General features: G+C 36.0%; 2 protein-coding genes across 6 annotated transcripts in view; one reads left to right on the top strand and one right to left on the bottom strand.

Moving 5' to 3' along the window:
* Nucleotides 1-619, top strand: part of LOC144971359 (Y+L amino acid transporter 2-like) — a 62062-nt gene extending 61443 nt beyond the window's left edge. For all 3 annotated transcript variants that reach the window (XM_078912145.1, XM_078912143.1, XM_078912146.1), the window contains exon 12: nucleotides 5-619. The gene's annotated coding sequence lies outside the window, so the exon portion shown is untranslated. The remainder of the gene's footprint in view (nucleotides 1-4) is intronic.
* A 12996-nt stretch (nucleotides 620-13615) lies between these two features.
* LOC144972106 (prolyl 4-hydroxylase subunit alpha-3-like) overlaps nucleotides 13616-22943 on the bottom strand; it is a 39614-nt gene continuing 30286 nt past the window's right edge. For all 3 annotated transcript variants that reach the window (XM_078913195.1, XM_078913194.1, XM_078913196.1), the window contains 5 exons: nucleotides 17986-18080; nucleotides 16441-16512; nucleotides 15147-15215; nucleotides 14245-14341; nucleotides 13616-13796 (listed from right to left, as the gene is read on the bottom strand). In XM_078913195.1, coding sequence (XP_078769321.1) covers nucleotides 13726-13796; nucleotides 14245-14341; nucleotides 15147-15215; nucleotides 16441-16512; nucleotides 17986-18080 — 404 coding nt within the window. In that variant the 3' untranslated portion in view covers nucleotides 13616-13725. The remainder of the gene's footprint in view (nucleotides 13797-14244; nucleotides 14342-15146; nucleotides 15216-16440; nucleotides 16513-17985; nucleotides 18081-22943) is intronic.

The following is a 22943-nucleotide window of genomic DNA, read 5'->3' as shown; positions in this document are numbered from 1 at the left end:
ATAGCCTGACACTGACAGTAGCCATCGTTAACTATAGCCTGACACTGACAGTAGACATCGTTAACTATAGCCTGACACTGACAGTAGCCATCGTTAACTATAGCCTGACACTGACAGTAGCCATCGTTAACTATAGCCTGACACTGACAGTAGCCATAGTGAACGTATAACCTGACACTGACCGTAGCCATCTTTAACTTATAGCCTGACCGTAGCCATCGTTAACTTATAGCCTGACACTGACCCAAAAAATGACATCAAAAGACAAGTCTTTGGCCACAAAAGAAAATAAATCTTGAGTTGTAATCAATAGTCCAACCAAAGGGAGCACCAAGTACATTGAGATCTACTTACAAAAACTCACAAGACGGCGCACAAACCTTTAAAAAATTACGTCAAACTGTAGATCCTAGAGGGTTCTAGTGTCAAGCTATATGTAAACAATGACTACAATCGGATGAACCAAAACAATACGCAGAGAACCATCCGTCTTTATTTTATTAAGAATAGCTTAGAATGTAATTCTTTATTTCATTATAAGACATCTTATATATACAAGACTTTTTAAAAATTCCAATATAACAAATAAAAAATGTCTTTTTCCCAGTCCAAACAATCAGATCATGTCCCTGTCTTATATGTTAAGTGGTGATGCTGACTGGGGATTCTTTGTCAAGAAAGCTGTAAGAACATTTAGGGGATATTGCGCTATATAAATACTGTCATTGTATTAACCCTCTCCTTACCAGCCATTTTTAGAATTTCCACCGAAAATTCACACTCACCCGACACAAAAATAGACTTTTCCTTATCAAACAAAAAAGTAACAAGGGTATTCTATACAGAATGATTTTCAGCAAAATGATGTCTACAACACAGTGTTTAGTATTTATAGCTGTAACCAAAGCATTTCTTGAAATGTTGTAATGGACAAGAGAAATCAGAAAAAGAAAATTGTTGGTTGTGTCGTAACGAATGTGACGATTTTCCAATGGTTGGTAAGGAGAGAGTTAAAGAACACAGTATGTACTATTCGGTTAACCTTGCCTATAGATAATGTGTTTTCAAAAACAACAAATGCTTCAGCTTAGAAGATGGTGTTTTTACACCAAACTGTTACCCATTTTTGAAGTCCCTTTCCTTTTGTGTTTCTATTTTGTCCTATAGCAGCTCATTATTAATAAAAATGAAATAAGAATAACATTCCCTTTATTCATCCCATATGGGAAATTTTCCTCTAGGGTCTTAAGAGAAATCTGGAATAACGGGCAGTGCAGCGCTGCAAATTGGGCTAGGCGGAGGTGAGTTACTCAAGGTCACACAGGCCAGCGGCGGGCAATGATCCCAACTCGGTACATTTCGGAAAGGAAGCAAAAACCGTACCTCTGAGCCACGCTGCTCCCTCGACGTTTAAAAAATCGTTCGCCCTTTGAACCAGAAGGTCTCGTCTCGAATCCCCGTGGAGACACTAGGATTGTATTCTCGTGACCTCAGACTTTTAAAGGTATTTCTTTGCTTTGGGTTCCTATCGGATAAGGACTTCAAAATATCGGTAATGCCTTCTAATGGGGATGATCTAAATTAACTTTCCGTGTGCTTGAGATCATTGGTAACAGTTTGAGAAATTTCTAACTAACGTAACAATTAGGTCATTTAATGCAGCATGACTCATTGTTATGTTTACAGCTTTCATATACAGAATAACGTGTTTACATTTATTGATAAATGTCCAATCATTGTACAGAAACAAATCATGTGATCGATGACTAGGTTGAATGAAAACATGAATATAGATTACTCCCATTGTGCGGCATTGTGCTGTTGCAGCATGTGCCACCCTTTTCTACAGATTCAACTTCGCCCCTCCAAGAGTCGAAATAGACCCCGGGGTTTTTCGGCATATTCAAATCGTTTTGACTTTGTCAAGAACTCCGGTTAAATTCTTAACTCACTCAATCCTAGAGATTTTTTCTAATTTTCAAAATTGGAAAAAAATATATTAAAAATGAGCATGTCCTTGATTGTTTTATTCAACTACCATTAACATGTAAAATTAAGAACATTAGCTTTGATACTACGCCTATGATTTGTCTCAGAAAAATGTATTAAATAGGCATTTTGGTTGTCTCAAATGTTATTTGTCAAAGAATAGTCTCATCTCTTTATAATTAAAATGTTATTTGAAAACGGCAATTGGTACCTACGCACACGTTAAAATGTGTTTGAATTTTACCATCCCTTCTATAATATCCTTTAAAGCTTAACATGTTTTGCGGTCTAATGATCTTAGGTCTATTATTATTATTATTATTATTATTATTATTATTATTATTATTATTATTATTATTATTATTATTATTATTATTATTATTATTATTATTTTTTCTTCTTCTTCTTCTTCTTCTTCTTCTTCTTCTTCTTCTTCTTCTTCTTCTTCTTCTTCTTCTTCTTCTTCTTCTTCTTCTTCTTCTTCTTATTATTATTATTATTATTATTATTATTATTATTATTATTATTATATTATTATTATTATCATCATTATTATTATTATTATTATTATTATTATTATTATTATTATTATTATTATTATTATTATTATTATTATGTTAATCATTTACATTATTACTTTTGTTAAAATTATCAAAATCCAGCATGTCAATATTTTTACCAATATGATATTGCAAATGTTAATGTTCCATTACTTTTGTTTACATCATCAACATTCCGCATGTCAGTGTCTTTACCAATATAATAATATTGCAAACGTTAATCTTTTACACTTTTCACTTTTGTTAACATCATCAAAATTCCGCACGACATGATCGTTACCAATAAGATATTGCAAATCTTAGTCTTACGATATTACTTTTGTAAACATCAACATTCTGCATGTCGCTACCTGTACCGATATAATATTGAAAATGTTAATCTTATATTATTTTTGTTTGCATCATCAAAACTCCAAACGTCAATATATATATATATATATTAGCCACTCCCACGCCTCGTTCTGAAAAAAGTCCGCGAAATTAAAGGGGAGGCAAGAGAAAATCAGCTGATCGTTAAAATAGTAACAGAAAAGTGGAGGTGCTCGGCAATGAATGCAAGAAAGACATTTAAAACGCCGTAAAAATGTTTAAAAATCACTTAATGTTATAATTACCATCCATAACAACCTGTCAAATTCACATATGTAAGATGTCAAGCCAAAATTAATAATAAAATAATAAAGAACACGATTGACCGGTGGTCCGTTGACTACACATGCATACGAGTACCAGAAATATTTTGTAAACAATGTAACACAATATAATGTGTAAGTTTCAAAGCAAATGCAACCACAAATAACATCAAAGAACAACGTGGGACTACTGTTTTAATTTCATAAAACCAAACGTATATTTTCTGCCCCCGATATTGAACGTGTAGTTAGTATGTATCGTACAAACAACATTCGTTTAGACAGGTAGTCGGGATTCTAGCGCCAGTTTTATTTGGGCAACCATGATTGGGATTTCACTCAATGCACTTATTATTAATTATTATCATTATTATATAATAATAATAATAATAATAATAATAATAATAATAATAATAATAATAATAATAATAATAATAATAATAATAATAATAATAATAATAATAATAATAATAATAACAATAACAATAACAATAACAATAACAATAACAATAACAATAATAATAATAATAATAATAATAATAATAATAATAATAATAATAATAATAATAATAATAATAATAATAATAATAATAATAAGCAGTTGAAAGGATATAGTCTTTGGTGTATAAGTGCATATGTACAATATTTCTTATAATAAATGCTTCAAAACAAAACAAAACTAAAAAAAAATAAAGAAAGAATAAATGAATAAAAATATCTATTTGGGCATTTACTTACATTAATAGTCTTGAAAATCACAATAACAATCCATGAAAATTAAATATCCCAAAATCCGAAGAAGACATGAATTTAATCCAAAATCCAACACAGGAATGTATTTTAATAGGAGACAGATATCCTATTAAAACCATAGCATTACTTGCAAAAAACAATACCCCACTCTGCGTTTAACGGGCTTGTGGCCGTCACATTGTAAATTGTGGCCGCATTAGGGTAATCGGTGTCCTAAAGACTGACACACTGACATACAATCAATGAGAACTATAAAGAATCCATTCTAGAATTCAACTACAAACTGAAAAGTATGATAAATATCACTCTCTCAAATAATTTCCTTTGCTCAGGTTCACTCACACTCTCCTTTATTGCAAAACATTGATAAGTGAGATAAAGTTTGTATTTCAATTATAAACTTAATCACATAACCTAAATGATGGAGAATAAAAACAGCTAATTATAAAAAAAATTCACAGATCAAGTTATCTAATTGAACTCCGCATATTTAGCTTAATTAGTCATTGACCATATATTTTTTTAAATGGCATTGTTTCATTTAAACAAGACCATGACGCTTATGCCTGGACCGGGTATTCACAAATTCTGCTTTTGTGTTCCACTTTTCGAATCGAATTAATCTCTATCTTATCCGTATATTTGCAAATTTTCTGCACTTTAGAAATAAGACCATAACGCTTATGTCTGGACCGGTTGTTCGCAAATTCTGCCTTTGTGTTCCACTGTTCGATTAGAATTAATCTCTATTTTTTCCGTTTAGTTTGCAAAGTTTCTGCACTTTATAAATAAGACCATAGCGCTTATGTCTGGACCAGGCATTCGCAAATTCTGCTTTTGTGTTCCACTTTTCGAATCGAATTAATATCTAGTCTATCCGTTTATTTGCAAAGTTTCTGCATTTTATTAATAAGACCATAACGCTTATGTCTGGACCGGGCATTCGCAAATTCTGCTTTTGTGTTCCACTTTTCGAATCGAAATAACATCTAGTCTATCCGTTTATTTGCAAAGTTTCTGCACTTTATAAATAAGACCATAACGCTTATGTCTGGACCGGGCATTCGCAGATTCTGCTTTTGTGTTCCACTTTTCGAATCGAATGAATCTCTATCTTATCCGTTTATTTGCACAGTTTCTGCACTTTATAAATAAGACCATAGCGCTTATGTCTGGACCGGGCATTCGCAAATTCTGCTTTTGTGTTCCACTTTTCGAATCGAATGAATCTCTATCTTATCCGTTTATTTGCAAAGTTTCTGCACTTTATAAATAAGACCATAACGCTTATGTCTGGACCGGGCATTCGCAAATTCTGCTTTTGTGTTCCACTTTTCGAATCGAATGAATCTCTATCTTATCCGTTTATTTGCAAAGTTTCTGCACTTTATAAATAAGACCATAACGCTTATGTCTGGACCGGGCATTCGCAAATTCTGCTTTTGTGTTCCACTTTTCGAATCGAATGAATCTCTATTTTATCCGTTTATTTGCAAAGATTCTGCACTTTATAAATAAGACCATGACGCTTATGTCTGGACCGGGTATTCGCAAATTCTCCTTTTGTGTTCCACTTTTCGAATCGAATTAATATCTAGTCTATCGGTTTATTTGCAAAGTTTCTGCATTTTATAAATAATAATAATTGTTCAAAATTTTACCTTACACCCGATATTACAAGTACAAGTGAGCCAGGTGAAGAAGATTGTCAAACAGTGTGACAGATGAAATAGGAAGAGAGAGAGAGAGGGAGAGAGAGAGAGAGAGAGAGAAAAGAGAGAGAGGGTAAGAGAGAGAGAGATATTCGTTTTTTGTTCAAAATCTCTCTCTCTCTCTCTCTCTATCTCTCATTGCACAAGGTTGTGCTATTTACTACTATTTATCAAGAACAGCCAAGCTGGCAACCCAGTCTCTGTATAAACTAAGCAAGATGGCAACAGGGACCTCGCTCCTTATCCAATGCCGAAGCTTTAGTTTGAGTCAAACAGTTTTGTTAAAAAAAAACACCCAAAATAAGTTCGTGTCGTAAGTGATGGAAGTTGAAGTCGGCTTATTATAAAATCGTTTTTATGGTCTGTTTGGATTACCCTTTTTAAATAGAAAAAGTGAATATATCATAAACTTGAAGAATAGGCAAGCTAAATGAAATTTAAATCGACTGATTAAATGAGTACGCGAGGCTGAGTTGCGAACGACTACTGGGTTCCGACATTCCGATCCCAGTGTCATTCATGTTCACCGTACCGTGTTACTGTCTACACACTACACTGCATTGTTAGTGACTGGTCATGTCTTTTTTGTTTGTATGTTTTACGCAAGCTTAATAAAAATTAAATGAATACGTGAGGCAGAGTTGCGAACGACTCATGGGTTCCGACATTCCGATCCCAGTGTCAGTCATGTTCACCGTACTGTGTTACTGTCTACACACTACACGGCATTGTTAGTGACTGGTCATGCCTGTTTTGTTTGTATGTTCTTTTAATATGGGTCAATTTACAAAGAATAATAATAGAAATGTTCAAAACAAAAACTAGATTCACTATTACGTGCCTGTAATGAAGTGCTTTCCACAAACCGTGAGCGAGAATGATGGTGGAGGTAATGGCAACCATGTGGGTTTGTTATTGTTTCCTACCTCCGTCAACCCGCGCATCCGGTTGCGCACCCACGCTGATTCTGACCAATATATATATATATATATATATATATATATATATATATATATATATATATATATATATATATATATATATATATTTATATATATATTAATCATTTACGTTATCACTACTTTTAACAACATCAATATCCTGCATGTCGATATATTAACCAACATTATATTATGTAATATTGCAAATGTTAATCATTTACATTCAGAAAAGTGAGTGGAGCAGGCACTTATGTTGGTAACAACAAGATATGAAGTGAGTAGAAAAGTGCCAGAAGACAATAGAGAATAAAATTTTTTATTGTCTTCTGGCACTTTTCTACTCACTTCATATCTTGTTGTTACCAACATAAGTGCCTGCTCCACTCACTTTTCTGAATTAAAAATTCACCCCATACACCGGAGCATACTCAATGTCTCAATCGTTTCTATGTTATATGTTTGTGATGAGAATATTGGCTATTAAGCTTAACTGCTGGTCAAAATTACTTCGCGATGGTGGCGAACGAATCGGCGATCTCAAGAAGTGGGTGAGAGAGGGATCTAGAAATGACTTTGGGTTTGAAACGAATATTTTTGTGTTCGTGGATAGCTCACACGGTAGAGCCACGCTCTCACCTGCCAGGCGGAGTTGTCGTACCAATAAGGTCGCAGGTTCAAACCCCACCACCGCCGCGAAAAAATTTTTTATTCTCTATTGTCTTCTGGCACTTTTCTACTCACTTCATATCTTGTTGTAATCATTTACATTGTTACTTTCGTTAACATCATCAAAATTGGACAGCAATGCATTACTTTTTTAAATCATTCTAATAATTTCTTAACATTATGTTGTCTTTTTTCTTTATTTTTTGTTGTTTTGTTTTGTTTTGTGTGTTTGTATCTGCATCACAATTGTACAATACACCATACTATTTTGTAACGCATCTGCATGTTTTCTTTAATCAATATGTTGACCTTAAGTGACCTCTTTCGAAATTAAACTTGATTCGCGACATACTTTTTGAAAACATCGGTTGAAAAAAAAATTAATGAATTAAACTTTTAGAGACACGAGCCGCACGGAGCCGGAGTTTATCCCGGTTTCTGTAGCGTGAAACGGTCAATATCAATTGCTTGTAATCCTTTGGATAGGATGATAGTGTATCGCAAAATATTTGCCGCCAAATGTAATAGACCCAGCTACCCAATCACTGCTGGGTGGGTGGACAGGGGGCGGGGAGGGGAGGGGGGGGGCAGAAAAAATTAAATGATAATCCCGGCTTCACCTGGGATCGATCTCTTGGGCCCTTTGAGTGTAAAACAAGTACTCTACCAACTGAGCTACCAGGACCCCCCAATGTTATTGGATGAACTGTGTGTATAATTCAGTGCTAGAGATCTTATTGAATTATGTTTTAAAGTTCTCCTTTTATATAGCGCGACATCAACTCATCATCATCATCATCATTGCCTTTTTCACCCTGGGTCAGTGTATAGGCCACAGACAAACAGTTTCCATCCTTCTCTATCCTGAGCTAACTTTTTAAAATCTCATTCCATGTCTTACCACTTCTCTGGAAATCAGCTTCTTTAATTCTTCTCCATGTTCCTCGTGGCCTCCCCCTTGATCTTATGCCCTGAGGGTTCCAGTCCAATACTTTCTTTGTTATAGTTGAGTCATTCTTTCTAAGCGTGTGTCCAATCCACCTCCATCGTCTTCTTCTTATTTCGTCTCCCACTGGTTTCTGCTGTGTTCTTTTCCATACTTCTTCATTTTTTATTCTATCCATCCATTTTATTCTGAGTAGCTTACGCATGCACCTGTTTACGAAAATCTGTACCCTCCTTATAGATGCCTATGATGCATTCCAAGTTTCACATCCAAACAGTAGGACAGACTTCACGTTTGAGTTGAAAAGTCTTAGCTTTAGTCGAAGGGAGATATCTTTAGTTCTCCAAACTCTGTTCAAAGATGTGAATGCAGCCTGTGCCTTTCCTATTCGTGCTTTCACCTCTGCTTCCGTGCCTCCATCCTTATCAAATATACTCCCGAGATAGCAGAAAGTGTCTATATCTTTGAGTTCCTGATCTTTTACTTTGATCTGCTCCCTTTGACGCGTACCTATCCTCAAGACCTTTGACTTTGCAGGGTGACCACTAAACGTACTCAAAGCGCTTTGCAAAGGGTCCATGACAGCTATTGTTTGTGTTTAGGCTGAAGAACTTTGATAATCTTTGTTTGAATGTTTTTAAATCTATTGTGTTCACACGTGATTCGACAATAATACATTTCTTTCCAATATAGACAACGCTGTTTACGGCAGGTACTAATTTTACACCTGAGTCGAGTTTGTGAGAAAAGAGCCTTTTCCAAGGACTCAACTATAGATCAAGTGAGGCTCGAACCCAGGGCCCTCAATCCGAAAGCGAGTGTCATATCACTTGACCACATAGCAGTGCGGCTATGTGGTCTAGTGGTATGACACTCGCTTTCGGATCGGAAGGTCCTGGGTTCGAGCCTCGCGCTCGGTGCATTGTTGAGTCCTTGGAAAAGACTCTTTAATCACATTCTCTCACCGTACTCAGGTTTAAAATGAGTACCTGGCCGTTAACAGCGTAGTCTTTGTCCGAAAAATTGTAATATTGCCTAACAGGCGTCATGTTCCGTCCTACATGTTAAATGTTGCTGTTGACCAGGGACCCTTTGTAAAGCGCTTTGAGCACATTTAGTGGATATTGCGCTATATAAAGCTCAGTTTAAATAGCCGCACAATTTATCTAAAGGTAACCCATATACTGTGTAACGCGCCGCGTGGATCTGATATGATGTCGGAATGAAATAAATGGGGGGAAAATAGTATCAACAGAACGTAAACATTATACGATTCTTTCATTTTTTTGGTATTTATTAAACGAGTTCTTTATATCGTGTCCAATAATACTACGAGCTTGCGAGTATGTTGTTATTGCACGATAAAATATAACGAGTTTTAATTAAAATTATTCTACCCTCTCTCTAAATAGTAACGCGTAACGATATCAAGTTTACAATAATTATTTGTGACGTCAGATTATCAAACGTGAATTTCACGAAAATTAGATTTTTGAATAAAGAAGTATCATTTAAATAGTTTTGAAAATGTCTTTTACTTAGAGATGACGAAATCGGAATGTATTGAGGGGTAGAATAAAAGATGTCTTACACTCTCGCGTTTTGGAATTCGAACTTTGTTCCCAACGGGCACTCGCAAGCTGGTGCAGCGGTTGAGAACACGTCCGGAATTCCAAAAAGCAAGAGTGTAATAATCGTATATTTTTATTCTTGAACTTCTGTCTTTATTATAAAGAAAAAAAAATGATTATAGATAGATATAAATAAAATATTGACATTGCGTTGTGGAACTCATTTTGCTGAACAATATCTAGTATAGATAGTTCGAAGATGACGTCACTCAGGTCTTTGTTATTGTTTTTTGCCATCCGCGTTTATGATTAATGCTCACTGAACTGTATTAACCTGACTATAAACGTACATGGATACACACAGTTTTGTGTGTTGGTCCGTTATACTTCCGGATGGCAATGTTATGAGCTTCTTAGCCAAGCGCATACTACCTATATAGAATGTTCTTGTTGCTTTTCTGATTGAGTAAGAAAATCTATTTTTGTGCTTGGTGGCTGTGACATTTTGGGGGGAAATCCTGAAAATAATCGGTATAGAGGGAGTTGAACCAGGTCGGAGAGGTTTATAACATTTGTAGAGACAATTAAAAAAATAAATAAATAAATAAAACTCATTATATTCATTCCATAGGGGAAATTTTCTCTAGGGTCTATTCCAAAGGAAGACTGGAATAACCCAGGCGTCAGCCGCAGTACAGCGCCGCAAATTGAGCTAGGGCGAGGTGACTTGCTCAAGGGCACACAGCGCCGCGGCGGGTGATCGAACTCGGTACCTTTCGGGTTCAAAGCAAAGACCGTACCGCTGGGCCACGCTGCCGCCAATATATTATATTATGACACTAATACATACTATAAAAGTAACGCTTCAAAATATAAGGAGATTAATCAGAACACAAACACATTTCTCTATAATATCAATGTATTTTTTTTATTCAAACTTAACAAACATTGTACCTTCAACACAAATATATTATTACATTGGTCATGGCAAGTGAAGAGCATAGACATAGAAGAGAGCAGACACGTCCATACTCCTATGACATTAATCTGTTAATACAGTAATGTTCTTGGTAAGGTTAAATAATACATGCAAAATTTCAGTCCAATAGATAGAATGCGCTTGGCCAAGGAGTTCATTCACAACATTGCCATCCGGAAGTATAACGGACCAACACACAAACTCTGTGTAACCATGAACTTTTATAGTCTGGTTAATACAGTTTAGTGAGAACAACTCACAAACGCGGATGGCAAAAACAATAACAAAGGCCTGAGTGACGTCATCTGCATACTATCTATACTCAAAATCTGTGGATGCTACTCGTAAAACAATCGTCGAAAATCGTGAAAACTCCAAGACATTGTATCTAACATGAATGCCTTATACTATAATGAATGAATTTTACGCCATTCTCTTGTTTGTAGACGGCATGTAGGTGATTAGTTCTCTTTAAATTCTATCAATCAGAATATAAACATTTACAGTTATTCATTGTTATGTAATGTGTTGATGCGAATGGTCTAACCGACAGGAGTGACAAATATTTTACTTAAAGGCAAAGCATCGATATAATGAAAGAAATTAGCAACATTTTCTGCCCGCCGGATCAATGTTATAACAACACAGAAATACTTGAGACCGTAAACGTTTATACGGTGAATGCATTCTTAACCAATTGGCATGATCTATATTAACTTTCCATGTGCTCGAGGTCATTGATCACATTGCAAAATGTGCTCAAAGTGACCTACATAGTGATAAGTTTTCACAGATTTTGAACTATCTAACATTACGCGATTGGTCATTGTGTTCAGCTTGACACATGGGTAAGTTTACAACTTTCATAAACAAAGCAGCGTGTTCAGAAATATCCAATTGTTGGACAGCAACAAATCACGTGATTGATGACTCGGTTGGACGAAAACATGAATATAGATAGTATGCAGATGACGTCACTCAGGCCTTTGTTATTGTTTTGCCATCCGCGTTTGTGAGTTGTTCTCACTAAACTGTATTAACCAGACTATAAAAGTTCATGGTTACACAGAGTTTGTGTGTTGGTCCGTTATACTTCCGGATGGCAATGTTGTTAACTCCTTGGCCTAGCGCATTCTATCTATAGATCGCTCCCATTCAGCTCCTTGATTGGTGGGCAAAAAATTATTCCATATCCAGCCGGGGGATGCTATGAGAATTTTAACTAAGTGCAATGCATCAGTAGTCTGATACAATTTAGTGAGAACAACTCATAAAAATGGCTGGCTAAAAAAATTACAGAGAACTGAGTGACGTCAATTTCGTTCTATCTATAGATAGTATGCTCTTGGCCAAGAAGCTCACAACATTGCCATCCGGAAGTATAACGGACCAACACACAAAACTATGTGTAACCATGAACTTGTATAGTCTGGTTCATACAGTTTAGTGAGAAGTACTCACAAACGTGGATGGCAAAAAACAATAACAAAGACCAGAATGACGTCATCTTCGTTCTATCTATATAGATAGTTCAAAGTTTTAATGTTTTTAGTTTTTGTATGTTAATAATAGTTGAATAAAACTATCTATGTACATGCTCATTTTTAATAGATTATTTTTTTTCCAATTTTGAAAAGTAGCAAAAATCTCTAGGATTGAGTGAGTTAAGATACGACCTACTTGTAGACGATTGCGTAATCATAACTATGACGCAGCCATGCCGTGCACTGGAAAAAAAAAACCCATATTTAAAAATTTGGCCAGAAAACTCGCCCTCAAATTATATCGATCGATTTAACCCTCTCCTTACAAACTATAGGAAAATCGTCACATTCGTTACGATACAACTAACATTTTTATTATTCAAATTTCTCTTGTAGTCTACATCATAAAGTTTAAAGAAAATGACCAATGTGTTGTAGAGCATGTTTTGCTAAAGAAATTATGTATCGCAAGAACTTTACTGCTATCGTGTTTGAGTGATAAAAAAATCTATTTTTATGTTAGTTGGGTGTGAACTTTTGGGGAAAATCCTGAAAATGGCTGGTAAGGAGAGAGTTAAATGACCCTCATCTTGGCAAAAAAAAAAAAAAAAACAAACAAAAAAACAAAAAAAAAACTCTCAAAATGTTTAAATATGGTTTTTCCGGAGTACGGCAATATAAATGTTGCTGCTCGAAGCTCGAAGAAATAAATAATAATGTGAAATTGATTGTAAGCTTCAATTTAATTACAAAAACAGATCAAATGAACGTTTCGGGTTTCCCCTTTATCAACAAAACAGGATGAATGAAACACCACAGATGAATGAGATACTGTGGTAGTGGCGTAGTTAGGATGAATAAACAAAACATTGGTTTACATTGGAGTACGGCAGACTGGCAAGAAGATGGTAGTATGTGTGCAAACTCCGATAGGTAGACTTTTTAATGTAATATTATTAATACTGGGGAACATTGCTTGTAGTGTTGAGCGATATCACAACATTTCGTTATCGATACGATAATTCTTTTTCGTCACTTGAAATATCGATATATCAATATTTATCGATGCAAAGGAATTATACATCGATATATCGAAAAGTGATAACATTTTCGATAATGTGCTTGCCCCCCCCCCCCCCCATCCTAGCCCCCAACACCCATATTCACAAAAAAGTTCATTGTTTCTCCATTACTTTTCATAGTAAACTGATTTTGTTTTGTTTTTGATCCATTATTATAAGTCGATAATGACAAAAAAAAATGAAGAAATGATTCTCTGTGTGTCCGAATTTGGCCATGCACGTGACCATCGGGCAGCCCTGGTAAACTGCAAGCATGATATATATATATATATATATATATATATATATATATATATATATATATATATATATCGATATGGCATTTTAAGATCGACATAATTCGACATTGTCATTCATATCGATATATCGACATTTCGATACGATATTCCCAACACTAATTATTGCTTGCATCATAGTAAAGGATCCAGCAGGCAGGGGCGTGTCATCCACTGGTCTGTGTCTCTCACCCATTTGTTAGCAACTGAATAAGGAATGCATAAAACATAATATTATTCATACTATATCAAAGAAGTAAAAGAAAAAATAACATTGTAAAGCGCTTTGAGCACGTTTAATGGATATTGCGCTATATAAAAGCTCATTTATTATTATTATTATTATTTTAAATATATACGACGTGCACTTATTTGCAGGTCTGATAACCCAATTCCTTGTGAGCTAAGTGTTGTAATGAAAATCTCAAGAAATGACGTAAAATATTGTCCATTATAACAATGTTTATCTAGGCCCATAAGTGGGTTCAGATGTCGGACCTGTATATATGTACACGTTGTAACTATAGGATGAATGCTTTATGGTCAATCAACTGTTGACGAAACACCAGAGAATTCAGTAAGTAAGGAAGAGAATTCATTATATTTTTAATGTTCATTCAATTATCATTTTTATTACTGAGTTATCTCCCTTACCCCACTTGTCCCCGATGACCACCGGACATCCGGCGTGGACGGTTCTCTTGTCTATCTGACCATTTCGGAGTAAGTTGTACCACAAGATGGCGCTGCCCTGAATGAAACCATCATAAAAAGACAAAAATTACTCAACAATTAAGAGGTAGAAGTAGGCTATTCAGAGCCATTCGGCCCATAGAGCCGGAGTTTATCCTGGTTTCTATAGATAGTTCGACTCAGGTCTTTGTTATTGTTTTTTGCCATCCGCGTTTATGAGTAATGCTCACTGAACTGTATTGACATGACTGTAAACGTTCATGGATACACACAGTATTGTGTGTTGGTCCGTTATACTTCCGGATAGCAATGTAATGAGGTTCTTAGTCAAGCGCATACTATCTATATTCCAATGGAAGACTGGAATAACCCAGGAGTCAGCCGCAGTGCAGCTCAGCAAAGTGAACTAGGGGGCGAGGTGACTTGCTCAAGGCCAAGTCGAACTCGGTACATTTTGGGTACGAACCAAAGACCGTACCGCTGGGCCACGCTACCCCGGATCCGATCATGGAGCTATAGTAATAATAATAGAGCTTTTATATAGCGCAATATCCACTAAATGTGCTCAAAGCGCTTTACAAGGGACCCTGGTCAACAGCAACATTTAACACGTAGGACGGGACGATATGCCGCCTGTTAGGCGATATTACAATTTTTCGGACAAAGACAACGCTGTTAACGGCCAGGTACTCATTTTACACCTGAGTTCGGTGAGAGCATGTGAGTAAAGAGCTTTTTCCAAGGACTCAACTATGCGCCGAGCGAGGCTCGAACCCAGGACCTTCCGATCCGAAAGCGAATGTCATACCACAAGACCACATAGCCGCACTAATAGTATCATAATCTTTCTATTCTACCCCTACCTTTATTGGTTTGACACTGACGTTGATGCGAGGAAAGACAGTAGCACCTCCAATGTGAACATCTCCAAGCTGTTGAAATAAATACACAAATGCCAAATGTAGCTCAATATTTTTGTCAATCACATAATTCTAAGGATTTTTAAGTAATATTTATTCAGAGGTGTACATAGCTATATGCAGGTCTGACACTTATGGGCTTAGTTTAACATTGTTGTAATGGACAATATTATCTATTTTGCGTCATTTTCCACCCTCCATTACAACAATGAGCCCATACGGAATTGGTTGATCAGACCTGCAAATAAGTGCACGTCGATTTAATGCTCGTGACGGTAGATTGTTGATGTTTAAAGTTAACTATATCAACTAAAATGTTTGTCTCCTAAAAATTACGAATATTCAAATTTTCAAGTATTATTATTATTATTATTATTATTATTTATTATTATTATTATTATTATTATTATTATTATTATTATTATTATTATTATATAATATTATTATTATTATTATTATTATTATTATTATCATTATTATTATTATTATTTATTTTATTATTATTATTATTATTATCATTATTATATTATTATTATTATATTATATCATTATTATTATTATTATCATTATTATTATTTATTATTATTATTATTATTATTATTATTATTATTATATTATTATTATTATTATTATTATCATTATTTTTATTATTATTATTATTATTATTATTATTTATTATTATATTATTATTATTATTATTATTATTATTATTATTTATTATTATTATTATATTATTATTATTATCATTATTATTATTATTATTATATTATTATTATATATTATTATTATTTATTATTATATTATTATTATTATTATATTATATATTATTATTTTATATTATTATTATTTAACATTATATTATCATATATTATTATATTATTATTTATTATAATTATTATTATATAATTTTTATTTCCATTAATGTTATACCATACCGTGGTCTTGACTTATTAATAGTCCTTCAGAGCCATTAGACACATAGACCCGGATGTTTTCCAGGTTTCTATAGGGTGAACCGGACAAGAAATTGCTTGCTAGCCTTTGGATAGGACGCGATTCTATTGCAAAGTACATTCCGCCAAATCTAACAGTCCCAGCTGCCCAATACTGCTCGGTGGACAGGGAGGGTAAGAAATAAATATCGACTGCACCCGGGATCGATCTCGGTTCCTATGCGTGTGAAGTGAGTACTCTATCAACTGATCTACACGACCCCCTGTTGTGATTTAATACTCACATAAAACATCCAAGTGGCAAGCCTGTCGCCGGCATGTCGTCGTGACGTGTCAGATGTGTGGCTGGTGGAATGCTGGAATTAGGGGGGCGGGGTTAGGGGAGGGGGGGGGGGAGGGTTGATGTGGTTGGTTTTGGGATGGGGGGAGGGGGGTGAAGATAAACTATTTATTATAGAATAAATAGAGAAATAGATAAAAAGTTTCACAACATTGCCATCCGGAAGTATAACTGGCCAACACACAAAACTGTGTGTAACCATGATCGTTTATTGTCTGTGAATACAGTTTAGTGAGAACTACTCATAAACGCGAATGGCAAAAACAATAACAAAGACCTGAGTGACGTCAACTTCGAACTATCTATACAGTAACGAGGGAAAGTAACAGAGAAATTTACTAAAGAGTTTTTATCCAGATTTGTTTTTATGAGTAGTTCTCACTTAATTTATCAATCAGACTATGTAGATAGTATGCGCTTGCCCAATAAATACACAACATTGCAATCCGAAAATATAACGGACCAACACACAAAACGATGTGTAGCCATAAACGTTTATAGTCTGGTTAATACAGTTTAGTGAGTATTACTCATAAACATGAATGGCAAAAAAACCCCAAACAAACAAAGACAAGAGTGACGTCAACTTCATCGTTGTACAGCAACAACTCATGTGATCGATGACGAGATTGGACGAAAACATGAAAAAAGACCGTTCCCATTTTGTGTTATATTTCCGTACACTTATAAACTGGTTAAAAATCTCTGTTATGAATAAAATTTGAGCTTTTATACAGCGCAATATCCACTAAACGTGCTCAAAGCGCTTTACAAAGGGTACCTGACCTATAGCAACAAGTAACATGAAGAACGAGACATGACGCCTGTTAGGCAATATGAATTTTTTTCCCCGACAGATATAACTCTGTTTACGGCAAGGTACTTATTTTATACTTGAGTACGGTGAGAGAATGTAATTAAAGAGTCTTTTCATTGACTCAACTATGCGCCGAGTGAGGCTCGTCCCCAGGACCTTCCGATCCTAAAGCGAGTGTCATACCACTAGACCACATAGCCGCACATGAATATTTTTTAATAAATCATTTCTCCCAAATAGGTACATACATTTCAGTGTTTATCTTGTGTTTTGATTATCATTTTACATTATCAAAGCCGATTCGTTGATGTGAGAAACAGCTCCGTTTCGTAAAAAGGTACAAGATAAATATACATAATATATTAGTCACGTTCGCGATCCCCAAGGCCAAGGTCAAATTAAGGACCGATCAGTATGATCAGCCGAGGAGGTGCAACCAGCACGGAAACGATGGTCCTGACAAAATACAATATGAGTGTCCTTATTTATTTTATTTTACAGGCTCTAATTTATATTATCGAACACTCCAGTATGTACAAGTCCCCAACAATCATATATATATATAGATATTATATATATATATATATATATATATATATATATATATATATATATATATAATGTTTGTATAGAGAATAGAGTAAAAATAAATCATACGAGTAGCACACCTACCAAAGTGTCAAGATGTGGACCGTAGAGGCCGCCCAGACCATAGTTGACCACTTGAAGTGGTTCGGAATTAATGTTGTCTAAATTCCCTTTTGTATCTGTGGAAATAAAATACAGGAAGAATTAGACCACACGACCTGTCTATTGAAAACTAGAGCAATGTCCACTGGATTTGCTCAAAGCGCTTCACAGGGGGGGGGGGGTCCCTAACCAACAGCCAGACATATCACCGTTTAGGCAATAATACAGTTTGTTTTCCGGAAGAGACGATGCTATTTACTATTTACGGCCAGGTACTCATTTTACACATGAGTACGGTGAGGAAATATGAGTAAAGTGTCGTTTCCAGGATTCAACTATGCGCGGTTCAGTTCGGGACTGGAACCCTGGACCTTCCGATCCGAATGCGAATGTCATACCATTAGACTACATTATAGCCGCACCGTATTGAGACCCTAGCTTACACCAATCTGATGTTAAATGTGACCCATCGTCTCAAAACGGTATTATGTCGGAACGAACCAGATGCTTAAAAGCCGAAGTAAATGTCGAACTGGTCAAAAATATAAATTGTTGTCATTAGCACTCGAAAATATGGAATCCATTCTCATCAATAAAACATATAAACACAAGTCTGATTTTCTGGCTATAAATTCAATTTTCAACATCATAACCAACCCGACTTAATACCGTTTTGATGCGAAGGGTCAAAATGATCTCCGTTATAATCAAAGGTTATTTTATCCCGGTTTTTTCCGCTTTAAATTGCTTGCATCCTTTGGATAGGAAGCTAGTAGTTTATAGCAAAAATTCACGTTTCACTTTCACTAGATCTAACTAATACATCCACTCAGCAGTCACTGTTGGCTTGGCAGGGGCTAGAAATAATCTCATCCTGGATCGCCGATCATGGAGGTCCCCATAGCTCAGTTGGTATAGCACTCGCTTCACACACAAAGGGACCTAGATCGATCCCGGGTGCAGTCGATTTTTTTCTGACTCCCCCCCCCCCACCCCTGTCTACCCAAAAGTGACTGGGTAGCTGAGTCTGTTAGATTTGGCGGAAAGTACTTTGCGATAGACTGGCGTCCTATCTAAAGGATAGCAAGCAATTGTATTTGTCCATTTCACGCCATAGAAACCGAGATAAACTCAGGCTCCATGTCGGGTCGAATGGCTCTGATGGATCGCCGATCTATTTGATTGTGAGGTGTGTGGAGCTCTGTCAACTGTACCTACTGTCGATGAGATGAGGTTGGATATAAACATAAATTCTGCCGTACTCTAGAAAAACACATATTTAAAAATTTGGCCAGAATAGTCGTCCTTCAAATATCGATCGATTTAAATGACTCTCTTCTAGGCAAAAACTCTCAAACCCGGGACTTCAATAGTAAATCGACTCTAAATCTAATTGTTGAAATTCTAACAGGCGTCATGTCCTGTCCTAGATGTTAAATGTTGCTGTTGGCCAGGGAGCTCTTGTAAAGCGCTTTGAGCACATTTAGTGGGTATTGCGCTATATAAAAGCTCATTAAAAAATAAATTTGGTGAGCTCAAACTAGCATTGGCTTGTTGATCCGGTCAAAAAGCTAGAGATTGATTTTAATGGCAGTGGTTTGCAAACACTACATTATTCAACTGAAACTCGGAGTTCAAATAGCACAGTTGATAGAAACTGATCGCCACAAACCAAAAGGATCTGCGTTAAATCCCGGGTGAAAGTGAGATTTTGTTTAGACCCCCCTCCCCCCCCCCCCCTGGACTGGGTGGCTGCTGGGTCGGTTAGAATTTTCGATAGACGATAGCGTCTTAGCTATAGAGTAGCAAGCAATTGCCTGATGATCCCCTCTATAAAGACCGGATTAAACCCGTGCTCCATAGTGGCGTAGGGCCTTAAAGGCTATTAAGGCTAAGCCACAGGTCGTCATTGTCTTGAAAGTATGTAAGAATTTAACAATAAAAAGTCACACTTTTAATTTTTCTGTTTCACAAACAATGAAATTCATTGTTGACCTGGTGTTAAAAAACCCTTACAGAGCCTCAAAACTTGAACCAATCACACCGCTTTGAATTTACTACAGCTCGAGTTGTACTCGTGCCCCTGACCAATCAGTACAGCGTGTGGCTTTAAAGGTGGAGAAGGCTTCCAGCCATATTCCCACGGTACAACCAGGCGATGCATTTCACGTTTGCCGTGTGCTATGACTGTGGGCATCAAGAGGCATCTTGACGTTGAACTGAGTCATTGTGGCTTTCTTACTCGCAGCCACACACAATGACCTAATTGTTCCATTGATGGCAATCGTGTTGTACCTGTTACTCATCCCTCTTCGAGGCGTGTCAGGCATGTGATATTGAATTTCCCATTGTCCCTTTTAACTTGAGTGTGTTAATCTGATGTATGCAGTGTTTGTTTTTAAAATTTTAATTAATTGCTATTATTAAGTGTGATGAATCACGTTGATTATCTGTTAACCATCAATACCAGTTCTTTGAATAGGGAAAATAAACTTTTGATTAAAAGTCTCGGTCCCCATCAACCAAACGATTTTGTACTCACTATTAAAGACGGGAAACAGAATCGGTCATTTAATTTGATAAAGATTGGTATAGTCGTTTTCCTTGGCTATCGGTGAGAATAGAAAATAAGAGTTTATTTTCTTTTAATTGTATTTTGTTTGGCGATAACAGCAATACAGAATTGTCTTGGACAAGAAGTGGATTTACCTGTTTGAAAAATTTAACACAGAGAGCATTGAACCATCAGAAGTCTAACTTACATTTAAATATCACCACTAGATTGAAAACCGTTGGTACTCTTCACATAGGTGCACAGATTGACAGTGGCTATCGCTTATCTTTAGCCAGGCATGATGAACAAGTTACAAAGAACATACAAATTTTGGTAAAATAATTGAGTGCATCAAATTCTCCCTCTCTCTCTCTCTCTCTCTCTCTCTCTCTCTCTCTCTCTCTCTCTCTATATATATATATATATATATATATATATATATATATATATATATATATATATATATGCGACAACCCATCTCAAATCCAGCCCCATGCTCCTAAATGACCAGGCTACGCCGCTCGTGCTCCATAAGCTTGAACGCGTTTGACTGAACCGTTTAATGCACTTTATAATATAATTCCAACTCCCACCATAACACGACAGTGTCAAATTAATGATGCAAGGGAAACAACTAAGTTATTATAGCCAAAAGTCGTGGTCCTGTATGAGTAGTATCCCTTGAGTTTATTGTCTTCAAGTAAAATCGACAGGCACTTAATGAAAGTCGGATAAATGGGTAATAACCCAAATGTGACCCCTCGTCTCAAAACGGTATTAAGTCGGGATCATAAAGATTCTGAAAACTAAATTTGTAGCCAGAAATGTCAGACTTGCGTTGAGTTTATAAACTTTATTGAGGAAAATGAATATCATATTTCAGGTTGCTAAATACCAATAATTCATAATTTTGTCCAGTTTACCTTTAATTTGACATTTTAGCATCTGGGTCATCCCGACATAATACCGTTTTGAGACGTTGGGTCACAAATTGGCATGGTCTCCTTGTTGCTATGGAAATACTCTCAAAGCAATGCAAAGTATATCCGTTGCTGACACATTAAATCGAGCCCATAATTGTAAAGCGCTTTGAGCACATTTAGTGGATATTGCGCTATATAAAGCTCAATTTTTCATTTTAAAAATTGCATTCGAGTGTCTAACTCGTGCGGCTATGTGGTATAGTGGTTTGAGAAAGTAGAGAGAATGTGCATGAGTAAAGAGCCTTTTCTAAGGTCTCAGCTGTGCGCCGCTAGGCTCGGACCCAGGACCTTCCGATCCGAAAGCGAGTGTCACACCACCACACGATTATAGTCGCATAAAAATTAAATAAAATTTTCTTTCTTTTTTTTTTTGGGGGGGGGGGTGTTGGTTTAAAAAAAATAAAAAATAAAATAAAATAAAATTCCCTTTATTCATTCCCAAGGAGAAATTTGTCTTTAGGGTCTATTCCAAGGGAAGACTGGAATAACCACAAAGTGAGCTAGGGCGAGGTGACTTGCTCAGGGCAACACAACGCAGCGGCGGGTGATTGAACTTGGTACCTTTCGGATAGGAAGCAAAGACTGTACCGCTGAGCCACGCTGCGTTTTCCTTTGTCTGGCACGGTCTCCTACACACTTTTTCATATGTCTATCATACACCAATGCCTGCTCCCTGGTGTGTTACAAAAGGCTGTTTTAAGTTTGGTTTATTTTAAAACCCATAACATGCATAGTGCTGCTATGTAGTCTAGTGGTATGACACTCGCTTTCGGATCGGAAGGTCCTGGGTTCGAGCTTCGTGCTCGGCGCATAGTTGAGTCCTTGGAAAAGGCTCTTTACTCACATTCTCTCACCGTACTCAGGTGTAAAATGAGTACCTGGCCGTTAACAGCGTTGTCTTTGTCCAAAAATTGTAATATCGCCTAACAGGCGTCATGTCCCGTCCTACATGTTAAATGTTGCTTTGACCAGGAACCCCTTGTAAAGCGCTTTGAGTACATTTAGTGGATATTGCGCTATATAAAGCTCAATTTTATATACACTACGATAAATGAAAACCTAAAGCGCCTAGATGGCACACAAGAACTGAAATGCGAAAACGATTTAGAACACCTGAGATCCATCGCAGCAGACCGTCATCAGTGGAAAGAACTCACTCAACAAATCAGAGAAGCTGCCAAAGCGTCCCAGTCCGAAGATTAGGAGGCGATCGGCAATAAGTCAAGTACCGTCAACTGGGGCTACTTAGGCCACCCGGGGTAACTTAGGCCACTTACTGAAAACAAGATTGTTTATTTTAAAAGATAAATTGCATGTAGCTTTTATCTTTTAAATAATTAGAACCCAATATATCTAATAAGCACTCATGAATTTAACTTTTTAAAAAGCAACCTTTTTTATTC

This window comes from Berghia stephanieae, chromosome 4 (assembly GCF_034508935.2).
Source record: "Berghia stephanieae isolate SIO BIC M18660-M18661 chromosome 4, UCSD_Bste_1.3, whole genome shotgun sequence".
NCBI lineage: Eukaryota > Metazoa > Mollusca > Gastropoda > Nudibranchia > Aeolidiidae > Berghia > Berghia stephanieae.
The sequence above is the reverse complement of the archived record's forward strand: the minus strand, read 5'-3'. Positions and strand labels throughout refer to the sequence as shown.